Source organism: Perca fluviatilis, chromosome 21 (assembly GCF_010015445.1).
Source record: "Perca fluviatilis chromosome 21, GENO_Pfluv_1.0, whole genome shotgun sequence".
Taxonomy (NCBI): Eukaryota; Metazoa; Chordata; class Actinopteri; order Perciformes; family Percidae; genus Perca; species Perca fluviatilis.
In genome coordinates, this window is record NC_053132.1 from 8,493,778 (window position 1) to 8,508,198 (window position 14,421).

A 14,421-nucleotide genomic window follows, 5' to 3' on the forward strand; every position below is an offset into this window, starting at 1 on the left:
TCCCTGGACTGATGCTACAAAGTTACCTAATATTAATGTTAATAGAAATATGCACAAAATAAGAAAACATAGAATTTAAACAAGTCATTAAAAATCACAAATTCCCTGAAACAATACCAAGGTTATTACAATGTTCTCAATGGCAGCTATGGAGACATCTTCACGTTACGTATTTTGTTCAACCAACAGTCCAAAACCCAAAGATATTTACAATAATATAATGCTAAGATAATTATTTAGTACTAACATATCCATCTAGGGGTGGACCCAGAGAATGTTTAGCATTTCTGCTTGAGAAAAGCACTAATGTTATAAACTCAGACCTCAAAATCTCTTAAAGGTCCCATGACATGGTGCTCTTTGGATGCTTTTATATAGACCTTAGTGGTCCCCTAATACTGTATCTGAAGTCTCTTTTATATAGACCTTAGTGGTCCCCTAATACTGTATCTGAAGTCTCTTTCCCGAAATTCAGCCTCGGTGCAGAATTACAGCCACTAAAGCCAGTCCCACAATGAGCTTTCCTTAGGATGTGCCATTTCTGTGCCTGTAGCTACTGAGGAGGAGAGAGGGGGGTGCAAGGTGGAGGGTGGGGGTGTGGCCTTGACCAACTGCCACTTTGCTCGTTTGAAAGCAATGATACCTCTCTCTCATGGGCGGGCCAAATTCTCCTTATGACCTCATAACAAGCAAGATTCCAGATCGGCCCATCTGAGCTTTCATTTTCTCAAAGGCAGAGCAGGATACCCAGGGCTCGGTTTACACCTATCACCATTTCTAGCCACTGGGGGACCATAGGCAGGCTGAGGGAACGCATATTAATGTTAAAAAACCTCATAAAGTGAAATTTTCATGCCATGGGACCTTTAAGAAACATTAAAAGATGTCCCCACAGTCAATGAGAGATCTCGCTTACAGTCAGTTTGACAATGAAAGTGAATCAAAGTATGTAACTAAAGTAGGACAGAAAAATGGGGAGGTGCCTGTTCCTTCAGTGACATCTCCAGCGTCTCCACGCTGCTGTTGATCCACAGTGACGTGTCCCAGGTTAATCTTTAGTAGATAAGACTAACCCAGATCCTGAAAATGGCTTAGTGTGAGACCAGCTAACGGTTTAGTTAAGGATCAGTAGGAGATGAGTAGTGGGACTAGTTTTACAGGGCAAGAACACTTTCATAAAACCTCTAGCATAAGAAACATTATATCAACAATCATTTTTGATGCTGCCATCCATCCATCCATCCATCCATCCCTGCGTATCCAATGCTGGAGCCTATCCCTGGTTACATTGGGTGAGAGGTGGGGTAGGTGGGCTACATATACAGTATAAAAGAAACAACCCTTCACACTCCCATTCTACTCCCATCTATGGGTACTTTAAAGGATCAAAAATACCAGCAGATTTAAGCTCAGGACCACCAAACTGCCCACAAACAATCACAAGAAATGCTCAGTGTTAAAAGCATACGTATATAATACAATATTACTAAGAAAGCATATATGTAGCTATGCAGTTGTTGTCTTCCAAGCTCTGGTTGTAAACAGGAACAAATCAGTGTTTGTAAAGACACCTTGAGCAAAAACCTATACATGCACAAAAACATCAGTGTCAGTCTTATATATTCTTCTTCTATATTCTTCTACGTGTGCACATTTTTTATTAGAATGACGTTGCAAGACTAAGAGCAACTGATTGGAAAGACTGCAAGAATAAAGTATAATCAAATCAGTGTTGAAGACTTGGCCTCCTTCCTTTTGGCACAAGGGCCCATGCTCATGATGTATAAACAACAGCTCTTACCACTGTTATAGCTAAGTTAAATGTGGGTTAGCCACTGATATAAAGTAACAAGTTAAGGAAGAGACGACATCTTTTGCACAGTGGTGCACGGACAATTACCTGGATTTAAACTTAAAGAAAACAGAAGAGATGGTAATTGAATTTAGAAGGAACAAAACTGCCCTGCCTGCTACAAAAAACAACAGTGAAAACTGTGGAAATGGTCACAACATACAAATATCTCAGAATTGAAATAGACAATAATCTTAACTTCAGGGACTTCAAAAATCCACAGCTTGCAGCAGAGAATGTATTCTTACGCAAACTCAACCATTTTAATGTAAACTGACAGATTTTTACATATGTTTGGTACGTCAGTACTTCAGAGTGTTCTTATCTGTGTGCTTGGTAACAACACAAACAAATAAGAACAGCGGGGAAAATCATAGGCAATGGCTAAGAAACAGGCACTGGCCTGTATACCAAACTCATTCCCAAAACTGGACATTTTACAGGATAGAACCCAGCCCCTTCACTCCAAATTCAGTCGCGGCAGCAACCTGACCCAGGGAAAGAGACTTCTACAAAGTAAAAGTAGATACAAGAACATATTTATTCTTCAAGCCATCAGCCTGTATAACATGCAGCTCAATCAACAGGTCTCCTTGCTGGTCATTTTTCGCACTTTTATATCAAATTGGAATTTTACTGTTGTGGATCGACCTTGTTTTACGACCTTTGTTTATTCTGTCTCAATGTGATCAAATGTGTTTTATTATGATTATGTTGTGGTCTTATTGTGTTTGTTTTACATGTGGACTTTATGGTGTTTGGGATAATAAAGTTGATCTAAATGTAAAAAGTAGTTGAGAAGCCAGTGATTTATAAGCATATATTGTATGTATTTTGGTGTTTGTGTACCACAGTTTGCGGTTGGTAAGGATGTCTATCATTTCTTATTTCGGTGTCTCACTTTCTCCACCTCATATGCAGATCTGTAAGGATCTCTTACCTTCCTCCTTCCTGTTCAGGGGTTACGGCTCCTGATTGTTTAATCTCATCACGGGGGATTGGTGACATCAGGTCCAATCCTGTGTCGACCTCATCAGCTGGGATGAAGAGCAGTGGGACAGCACAGATCAGTCAGTGTGAAGAAGCGACCAGACTACAGGAAGGCATACAGTCAAGCTCTTAGGAGCCAACACATTTCTCAGATTTTAGGGGATCCCACCATTCAACAGGTAAAGAGTGATGATTAAGATATTTTTCTTGCCTGGATTTACTTTAATTTTGTCAAAGGAGAGTTTTTCGAAAAATTTAAAAAGAATAACCTAAAGAAACTACAGGTTCTAGCACTTGCAAGAGTACACTCACTTGTCAGCATTTGTTGTGAATTTTTAATGTTTTGGTCTTGATTTCCTCTTACAGTCAGGATGGCTCGGGATATGTCAGATAAGGAAATCTTGAAAATGGAACTGGAACAGTTGAAGAAGGAAGTTAACACAGCTAGGACACCAGTAAGTAAATTAACTTTTATTCTTTTTAAATAAGAATTTCATCTCTTCTTTCCAACAATTATAAACAATCTGTCCAATATTATCTTTACCCTCCGAAAGCCTATTTGTATTAAAACAATGTGGAAGACAATCATTTGTTGTTGCTTTGTTAAGCTTACATTTGTTTCCATCTTTCCTCTCAACAACAGGTGGCTGCAAACTGCGCAGAGACCGTTTCCTTTGTTGAGGCACTGGTACCAAATGATCCGCTGATTAAGGGCGTTGCAGATGACAAGAACCCCTACAAGGGAGACAAGGGAGGCTGCATAGTAACATAGCACAAAGACATGCAGGGAATAATCAAACAGTTTTTTATGAGAGCCAGTTACATTGCTGTGATATCCCTTTAGGATTCTTGTGGATAAATTGTACAGTAGTAAGAAAACTAAGATCTGTAAATGGTATTGCTACCCGGAGAGAGACCATTTCCCATCACCGGATTACTGTATGTACCTGTTGATATGAAAATGCTTCTTTGTCAATTTGTAATTAAATGCAAATAGCTGTACAAAGTTTGACTTGAAATGGCTGTTCTTATTAGTGATATACATCAGCATATCTCAGTTTTATTGCACCACAATTGCACTTTCATCTCATTTTATCATATTGACATTGACATTTATCAATGTCAAATAGGCTTGACTAGATATGGTTTGGTGTGTAAGTCTGTCTTAGAAAGCAGGGCAAAGTCAAATGAGTTGTGAAGCTACTGCTTAGTCTGATTCTTAATAGGATTTCCTGCCGTGGCACAGTCGGTAACACTGATGACACAGAGCTGCTTCCTGTATCAAAGTCTTTAAGCTTATTCCAGCGGCTTCAACCCTGCTTCCATTTCGAGCTCTCCATCCAATTAGTGTCATTTTAATCTGGGCAACAACAAATATGGGCTACACATCATTTCTTTACCACTTGCACTTTCTAAGATTGAAAAAATTAAAAAACCAAAAATTCACACTGCATTAAACCTTTTTTTTTACAGTCCAATGACCTGAGGCAGCAAGTTATGCTTGAGGCAGCACGTGTGTGTATGTATATAAAAACAGCACACATCAGCACAAAGGTGCCGATATGTGCGGTTTCAAGAATATAGTGACCTATTTACAGTCACTTATCAATAGAGGACCTTGGTGATATATCAGCATTTTACTTCAATGTCAAAGTTTTAGCTTGGCTTAACCCAGAGGCGAAAACAATCTTTAATCTCCCTGCTTAACTTTTAAATGTTTCTGAAACTGTTTAATCTTTCATCTGATGATCATAAATGACTTGTAACAGCAAACAAGACTAACATAAAGAAAGAAAGTGTAAAGAAAACTATTTTTATATAGTTTTTATTAATGCCTCTGCCCGGCCACTAGAATCAACACAAACTGAAAGTTACATATAGTGTTATTTTTATAATTTATAGGCTATAATTGATTGTTTAAAGTGGTTAAACAATCAATTATAGCCTATAATTATAACAATAACACTGATCACATACCATAACTGATTAAAGCATTCAAAAAGTTCTAAAATTATACCATTACTGAGGTGAAGAAAACTAGTAGGCTTCATGACTAAATATAGTAGTCCTATAAAAACATTTTCAAATAAGAAAAAGAGATACTGTATATGAGTTTGTTGTGGTTGTTGTAAATGATATCTTAAGACCACAAACTGGGGCATCTAAATGGGACACAATGGGTTTCTTTTGGCTGCCTGAATTTGAAATTATTGGGGCCAACATAACAGCTTGTTTCTTTCAATTAAAGTTTCAAGTCATTTATTATCAAATGCGCAATTACAAAAGGAGTTGTTGTAAAACATCTCTTCCTTTAGCACTAGTTTCAGATTAGATCTATCGTTTAAGGTGAACTGAATAAGTGTAGATCTTGAGTACAAAAGTTGATTCATGGACTACATTAAAACTTATCACATAGATTACATGATTTACTTATTTATGTTTCACATTTATGTTAAGGCCATTATTTTATCTGAAGGACAAACAGAGTGTGGATGGTAGGACAATTACTTCCAGTGTTTTTTTAAATGATTTGCAATTTCTTGCATCAAGAACACCAACTTTGTCCTTAGACTTAAAATGATAAAACTCAGCTGCACTGTTGTAAAGATATACAATTGGACAGTGCATGTGTAAAGTCTAGAATGACTTGTCCAAAGTGAAGTCTTTATCTTAATTGTCTTATCAGATATCAGACAAATTGTGGATAATATAAATAATCTATAACACAACCTTTAGATTAGAAGTGAGATATCTGAACAGGTAAATGTTTACTCTAAAAACTTTCAAATATTATGCAGATTCCTTACACAATTAATGTTTATAGAATAAGACAAATCCTTTTGCTTTTAGAAGAATTTCTCTAAAGACAAGTGAAATATAGCAAATAAATTAAAAAAAAGATGTGAAGTGCCCATTATTTGCTTTTCATGTTTTTGTCTGTGAACCAAATGAATGCTCAGCAACCATTAATGTGATATGTGCATTGTCACTGCAAGAAAAATGGGTCTTTCACCACTATCTTTATTGCTTGTCATAACAAATTCCTGCCTGTCTTCTCTGGACCTTTGGATCTCTATCTGCGTAATAAAAGGAGCCATATGAGAGCCATGTGAAAAATAAACCTGCCACTGCTGTGAACACTCTACACTGCCATAGTGAGTTCAGAAAAAGCAATTCAAATTGTCTCCACAATGTGGTTCTTAATTTTCTTAGTCTTGTTGGTTATATGGGCCGGTGGCACATACCGGTACCTGTATGGGACACCGAGCCCTTTCTCCCTGGAGTCAGTGAGACCTCCTGGACCTCGAGAGTTTGATCAGAAGAAGCGGGACAAAGTTATCAAGCAAGGTAAAATTATTGCAGTGGAAAATGCTTGTTTTCAACATCACAATTAATTGGGCGATGAGCTCTGTGGGCACACAATAACAAGATACAATACATTCAATATTAAATATTGTATTAATATGTTAAGGTATGACAACAGTCAACTCCCAGGGAAAAAGCACACTTAAAAATGTGAAATCTAGTCTAAAAAATTAGTATGTTTATTTATTTTTTTATTAGTAAAATATTAACCCTTTTTTTAATTCCATTGTGGATATAGAATATCTACTTACATGTCGATATAAATTATCCAAAGCACCAATTGTGCCAAATATACAAAAATGTAAAAAAAAAAATTAGAATAAGATCAAATTCATGATATATTACAATTTTCTTCTAAAATGCAGACATAAAAATCAAACAGCACATCTTTGTACAGTAATAAAAAATGGACAGAAATGTTACAGATATATTGGACAGTCTTTCCAAAAAGGAAGCTCTAAAAACAAGCTCTGAAACAAGTGTATGGTTATTTCATGATCAATGCCACAGAAATAGCAATTAATATCAGTCATATTTTAGACTTTGCAAATAATGTTCAGGACGGTTTTATGTGTTATATAATGGGAAAATAGAGATGACAGTGTTGGCTGTATCCTTATATACAGTATATTGTTGGTGAACTCATGTGGGTACAATATTGAAGCATGTTAGTCAGTTTGAAGATGAACTACACCATATTATACTAACAAGTTTCCACATTTTGCAATAGTTAAAAGACTTCAAATTGCACTCAACGCGGTCTTCTACGACATTAAAACTTTCCTTGGACAATAATTCAAATGAGTCTTGGTTGTGCTGGTAAAACCTAAGCCAAAGTTAACCTAGAATAGTTCAAAGGATACAAAAATAGGCTATAAAATTGATTTGAAAAAGGATACTGTATATACAATAAGTTCACTATAGTTCTTCTATAGTTCTATCTAAATTATCTGTTGATTATCTAAATGTTGATTATGTTGATGATCTAAATTAGCAGAGGTACAGTAACTGTTTTTCATCTGTAGGCTTTATCTTAATTAGATAATGGACCAGGAGATTGTGTTCACAGTCTACTACCAACAGCCATGTACAGTATTTATGACAGAAAAGGTGTGCTAGTGCGCCCTTCAGAATGTATTATGCACCCAATTATGCAACACGTTTTAGCACTTGTTCATGACAATGCCTCTTTATTTAACCTGTCGAAAATAGAAAGATAAATGCTACCTTAAAAAAAAGCCCTGCACGTATCTGTCCAGGTTTCCGCCTTGACAAAGTGCCCCAGAACCTGGACGTCATTGTCATCGGGAGTGGTATCGGTGGGCTGGCAGCTGGAGCCACACTGGCCAAAGCAGGGAAGAAAGTCCTAGTGCTGGAACAACATTACCAAGCAGGAGGCTGCTGCCACACCTACATAGAGAAAGGCTTTGAGTTTGATGTTGGTAAGAGGACATGCCAGGGATTATATAATTTTCAGGGCACAGCATTACCAGTTGTCAGAGGGTTCAGAATATCTAGCAGCACACACATCTATTTTTCTTCTGAATAGGTAAAATGAATGAATTTACTAGATGTTCTAGTTGACAACAGAACACTCAATAGATTGTATAAATAGATGATTAAAAAGCACCATAGACTGTCGAAAAAAACAAAACAACTAACTTTACTATCACTTATGATAAAGAAAATCAGGAAATCCTCACAATTTAGACGCTGGAACCAGAAAATGCTTGGCATTTATTGATTATTAATTATCGATAATTTAATGTTTTACCTCTTGTTAAGTCACTTCTAGGAAACAGTTATGGCAGTAGATAATAAGACAACTACTCCTTGTGAAACCATTAGCTTTTAACTATTTTGAGGACTTTGGGGATAGAGGGATGTTTTGGAGCGAGCAACTGCCAGCCATAAAGGAACTGCAGATGAAGGCACTTCAACTTTGGCTTCCCCCCCCCACAGCCGTGGTGGTTGTAGCTCCAAATCTAACTGCTTGCACAATTATGTTTTCACAATTATATTTTAGCAGTCTTAATAAAACATTTTTGTTTGTGTATATCTATGCAAGATGCTCTAAAATATGAAGGGTGAACTCTAAAGAAACAACAATGCCTAGGGTGTTTAGAATGGATGTTGTGAATGTTATCATGTTCCTGTTTCCCGCTCTTTCTTCTCCAGGGCTTCACTACATTGGTCAGGTTGGTGAGAACAGTCTGCTGCGCGTCGCCTTCGACCAGATCTCCGAGGGCCAGTTGGAGTTCCATGAACTAAATCAACACTTTGACACCATCCATATTGGCCTTGGCGATGAGAAACGAGAGTACACCATTTTATCTGGTAAAACTGAAATGAAAGCCCATCTGATGAAGCAATTCCCTGATGACACAGAGGCCATCGAAACATTCTTCAAAATCATGAAGGTACTGTGTTAGCTAGTGGACACATATTTCAGTGTCATCTCTCTGAAACATAGCAACAAAACTATGGATCCTAAACTTGTACTGCGTTCCAACAGGTCTCAGCTAAGCATGCTTACTACCTGGCAATTCTAAAGCTGATCCCGCAGTGGGTCTCTTTATTCCTGCTGAAGTCAGGCATCGGAAACCTCGCCTCGTCGGTCTTCCGCCTCTCTGGCACATGTGCAACAGACTTTGTGAACACCCTGACCAGCAACAAGGACCTCCACGTCATCTTTGCTTATCTTTTCTATGGTGGGTTCTCAAAAATGTTACTAAGAGTAGAAAACCAACCTTAAGTCCAAACAAAATAAACAAAAATAAAAGATCGTTCTCACTCTGCACTGGAATAACTGTCTCTTAGATTTAATTTGAGGGTATTTACATCCTCATCCAATGAACAGCTTAAAAATGGCAGCCCTTTTTATACAAAGTCTACCAACGATGTGCAGCATCTGCAACTAGACTTCCATTTCAATTCAATGCAAGATGAGTCTCGAAAACAAATTGATGAGTCTCCTAAAAGTTTGTATGCATCTTTTCTGCACTTAATGTTATTTTAAATGAGTATTCAGTGACATTAATTGTGATTCTTTGTGATTATAAGCCCTGATAAGTTATTCAACATATAACTGGATGAGCACACTTGTAACTGGATGGTTGCAGGTTCCAATTCCTGATGAGAACAAGATGAGAATGTGATTTTGAAACAAAGTAATAATTAATCCTCTGTGTATATCTAGGTGTGCCTCCAAAGGACTCCAGTATTATGATCAATGCCCTCCTGATTCATCACTACAAACGAGGTGCCTTCTACCCTAAAGGTGGTGCCAGTGAGATCGCCTTCCACATCATCCGCACCATTCAGAAATATGGAGGAAACTGCCTGGTCAGAGCTCCCGTCTCCAGGATTCTGGTTAATGAGAAGGGAGAAGCTTATGGTAAGAAAAGATTCCACCTCCATCTTTCACCTGTTACTGAAGAAATGTACTAGACAGATAACTGACTGAAGACTTCCTTTGTGTGCCATGTAACAGGTGTGAAAGTGAGGAAAGGTCAGGAGGAAGTGGAGGTTCTTGCACCTGTGGTTGTTTCAAACTGTGGCATCTTCACCACCTTCCAGAAACTTCTTCCCCCTGAGATTCGAGTCAAGACAGGTAGGCAACAAATCCTTTTTACCTAAATGGATGCAATGTATATAAATAACTTTTATTTTGAAAGTAAGGAGGAAGTTTCAAAGTGATTGTAAACCTTCCATATTGTAGATATTCAGGAAAGACTGGACATAATGAAACATGGCAGAGGATCCTTTTTGGTCTTCTCTGGCTTTGATGGAACTGAAGAGGAGTTGGGCCTCAAGTCCACAAACATCTGGCTGTTCAAAGACAATGACATGGACAAGTCGTAAGTTAGCAGATCACTGATAAAAATGAACACTGACATGTATTTACCACAAGGAGGCGGTATTGTATAAGAAATAGGAATGCAATACATTTACAGAGGCAAATCTAAGTTCCTAAGTTCCTCTAAGTCCCTAACCCTGCTCTCAGGAACATTTACACATTTTATACTGTTTCCAAAAGAAGAAAAAAAAACAATGTAGCTAAGTTATAGTAAACATACTGTGTATAACTGCGTGTGGCTTATTTAATTACCAGGTTAGAGCTCCCTTTTTTGTCCTCTAGATGGGGTACAGGTTTCAGCTCCTGGATTTAAACACCATACTCATGCAGCCATGTGTGTTGCCACACCACATTTCTGATAAAAGCAGCCCAGACCTGCTCTCACTGAGCGATGACAATCTAATTATACATTTTCATATGTTTTTATTGTTTTTTTAGGATGAATGACTTCTTTGCATTGAGCAAAGAGGAAGCACCAGATAATATCCCCATGATGATGATCACAATACCATCTTCCAAAGACCCAGAAGCCAAAATAAGACACCCTGGTACAAACACCCACTACTTTTTTTCTACTGTAGACAAAAATGGTAGTAACAGGAAATAATGTTCTATATAATATTAAAGATAAAGAGACATATTTAAATATGTACTGCTACTAGAACATCATCTTATCTTATGTATAAGATGTGATCTAAATAACAAAACTAAACTAAATACCAAATAATATTACATCTGGAGTGTCGTGTTCAAATAAAGATAGGTGTAATAAAAAAAAAAAAAAAAAAAAAAAAAAAAAAAAAAAAAAAAAATTCCCTAAAATCAGAGATAAGGTAAGATCGGACATTCTCTGTCATATATGCACGTATGCACACAGACGCACAAGTTTAAGTATGTTCCTGTTGCCTGTATATTAAAATTATCTAAATTTCTATTGTCTATGCTTTTATTTTATATTTGTTGTTGAATAAAGACTGCATTGTTATATTTGTATGACTCGTTTTTCAGTTGGTATTCCAGGAGGTGGCGACCCCACTGACCAACATGCACTATTTGGGTGCCCAGCGTGGAGCCATGTACTCCTCAGAGCACAACCTAGAGCGTTTCCGTGCCGAGACTGTGGCGAGGAACAGGTGCAGCACCCCTGTCAAAAACCTCTACATCTCAGGTATAAAGTCTTTTAGGTTAAAAGGTTCTGCAAGCACAGTCAATTCTTTGTGTTTTGTGATTGAGTGAAGTCTTCACGGGCATAGAAATGTCTCAACAAGCCCTAAGACTGATTTACCTCGGAGGGGGGAGCATTGACAATGCTTTGAAATTTGAGAGTTTCTTTGCAGTGTAATTTTTTCATACCAAACTAGCCAGTTTTTGCTGGATTAGTTTACCGAAGTTTGCAGAAGGAATTAAAGCTTGTAAAGTAAACATTATCTAGAGGGGGAACAATAATTTGAATCCAGACTCCAGGTAGTCTTGTCTCATCCAGCAGGTTGCACTGGTGTTTTTGTTCCAGGTCAAGACGTGTTCAGCTGTGGGATAGCAGGCGCTCTGCATGGTGGACTCCTCTGTGCCTCTGCGGTATTGGATCACATCGTCTACCTTGACTTGGTCGTCCTCAAGAAGACGCTGAAGAAGAGGAAAGCCAGAGAGTTGGCCCAGCTGGCTAAAAAGAAACTGCAGTGAGAGTGCTTTCTACTTCCCCTGTAGGACAATAGTGAAACTGCACAAACCAGGACTGCAAAAGGACCCTTGATTGTTGTAGGAACACACCAGCACTGAGTCCCAGATCTATTCTATACACTAATATTATAAAGTCTAAACGTACTAATGCCAATAGTGTACTTTTCTTACAGTTACAAGGAAGTTATGTTATGTTCTGTTTGTACTAAAAGGAAATAATACAGCTGCGATAAACACAGTTTCTACTAAAAACATAAAAAAATAGCCAAAACAAGTATTAGTGTTTTGTGTGTTCTGAGCTGAGAATGAAGACCAGAATACTCATGTGATCCTGGTAGATCATTCAGTCCGATGGTGATCTATGCCGACATACTAGATTGACTAGTCTTCAGCAACTACCACAATAAAGTACACAGAGTGCTGTTAAATAGTCCATATGTTTGCATCATATTTCGGCACATTTAGCTGGTTACTACTTTATCTTAGAACTGCTACAAGTTCTCACTTTGTTTGCTTTCGAGGTTGTTGCAAGTGCTAATCATGCACTATGTCTTAACATGGCAATACAAAATGCTAAAGAGATAGCATGCTCTACCACAGGCTTAAAAAATTATTTTGGCTACAATTCATAATAATTCATTAAAGAGGAAGGTGACAAAATGCGATGAGAAAGGACTGAGCATCTCATTTACAATACTGCAATGATAATGTACTATATACCTCAGGAGCTAGGGATGGTTTTGGTGGGTTTTGCTGATGCTGTGTCACTTTGCCTGAGAAGGTAACTACAAGTAACCACAGTGTTTAAACACTCATAACGAACAATATCTTGGCGTGAATAAGCTGTACCTACATGACCATATTTGCTATCTTAACTCTCCATCATTTTTATGGGAAATGGTAGGTTTACTATTTATTCGATTATCTATAAAAATCTAGTAAGCCTACAGTGCTTTTCTTATTGTGATTGAGTATACAAAAAGATCATGAGGGAAAATATTTGTCTTTATTTTATTTTTATTTATATTCCAGTATATTGTACAATTTTACTTCACCTCAAGTTATCTCACCTTAATGTAAAACTAAGAAATAAACAAATAATTGCATGATACCAACTGCTTTGATTTTTCAAGATTGTCTAATGCCTGTTTTTGTGACATATGTACAGATTTATTTTGTGATGTAGTTTTGTTTTCTTTGTCTTTTAACTGTCACAGCATTTTGCATTACCCAAAATGCATATTTGAATTTTTTGCTGTACATATTCCATAAACTTAAACCAATTAAAAAATTCACCGTCTATCAAAATGCTCAAAACATTAAACTTTCAAAGTGCTAAAACTGATACAGATGTATATGAACATTGAAAAAGTTACTGAAAGATTATTGGAGATTGTAAAATACAACCAAACTGTTCTACTTCTTCTGATAAGTATAGTTTGAGAGATTTTAATTGAGCAGGAAAGCATTATGAAAATATCATCAGCTAGAAGCCTAAATCACATGATTAAATCCTACAACAAATCATGAATCTGTCCAGACCAATCAGTAGCATCAGGTATGATGGGTTTGCTGATTATTTATATATCACTCACTGAACTGAGACTCTAAGTCCCCTCTGGGTTTCGTAGTTCCCACCTATGTTGTTCTGACCTGACTTAAAACCCCAGTGTTGTTTGGGTAACTGCTGAAATCAAACGTACGGAGGGAAACCTCAGACTTCCTGCACTAAGTGAACATTTCCTCAGTAAACGGTGGGCATATTGGCTGACAAACTGTGGTCTGTTGGAGACGACCGGGGGGATCCGAGGAGAAGAATGCCCCTTCTGTCCAGCCAGCCTGTGGGAAGCCAGTACCTCTCTTGCTCTGTTAACCTCCATCCCTCTGCTGTACAAACCCAGGGAAAAGCTCTCCCTGCTGCTAGTGTGCTCTGATGATCAAGTTGCTACTGTACTGTTACCATATTCTTTCAATACTTGTGAAATAAAAAAGCCAAAAATACTGTAAGGCAAGTTCAAGGAATGAGGCAAAATGGTAGAGAGAGGAGTTAATTATATTGATTTTGGCTGGCTGGAAGTTCAGTAGGCCATAACGTATAATTACAGTGGTATGATAAAGTGCAGTATTTCACCAGAAATAAACGTGACATCTACAGTACAGTACTTACTTTCCTATGCTGTGCTTTGACTGACTCACAGAGCTATAAACAAACCCACCTGCCTTTTGAGCTCTGAAATAAAGGGAACCCACCCATTTTTGGCTATGATAGCGGTGTGGTTCTAGGGATGGCAATGTCGGCTGGCTGGTTAGTCCACCACTGGTCCAGACTGAAATATCTCAGCTGTTGTAAGGATTGTCATGGAATTTTGTACAAACATTCATGGTCCCCAGAGGATAATCCTGATGTGTCGGAAATGTGTTGGTTAGTTTGCCACTTGTTACATTAGACTTTATTCAACTTTGTAGTGACAAAATGTTTTTTTAACTTTAAAGAAAACAAGGCAGCAATGGCAGCTAGAATGGGCAGATCTGAGGAGTTTAAGGTTTAAGGTTTTCTTGACCAGCACAAGCACCACCTCAACCCCCTTCCTCTTTTTTCCTCTTGCAGGCGGCTCCCACATGTTTAGACACGCTCTTACATCAGGAGAGGCCCAGAGGGTCGGATCTTAAAAACACC

At 37.7% G+C, this 14,421-nt stretch overlaps 2 protein-coding genes across 2 annotated transcripts; both read left to right on the plus strand.

The window, feature by feature from the left end:
- The first annotated feature begins 2,884 nt into the window (after positions 1–2,884).
- Positions 2,885–3,851, plus strand: gngt2b (guanine nucleotide binding protein (G protein), gamma transducing activity polypeptide 2b). The gene is made up of 3 exons (XM_039789254.1): positions 2,885–3,021; positions 3,209–3,297; positions 3,486–3,851. Exons 2-3 carry the CDS (start codon positions 3,214–3,216, stop codon positions 3,612–3,614), a joined length of 213 nt encoding a protein of 70 aa, XP_039645188.1. The 5' UTR covers positions 2,885–3,021; positions 3,209–3,213; the 3' UTR covers positions 3,615–3,851.
- Positions 3,852–5,952: 2,101 nt separating this feature from the next.
- On the plus strand, positions 5,953–12,730 carry si:ch1073-13h15.3 (inactive all-trans-retinol 13,14-reductase). The gene is made up of 11 exons (XM_039789089.1): positions 5,953–6,190; positions 7,468–7,650; positions 8,387–8,628; positions 8,724–8,919; positions 9,408–9,605; positions 9,702–9,821; positions 9,930–10,068; positions 10,506–10,657; positions 10,878–10,900; positions 11,076–11,235; positions 11,578–12,730. The coding sequence occupies exons 1-11, from the start codon at positions 6,034–6,036 to the stop codon at positions 11,745–11,747; spliced, it is 1,740 nt and encodes a 579-aa protein (XP_039645023.1). The 5' UTR covers positions 5,953–6,033; the 3' UTR covers positions 11,748–12,730.
- The last annotated feature ends 1,691 nt before the right edge of the window (positions 12,731–14,421 follow it).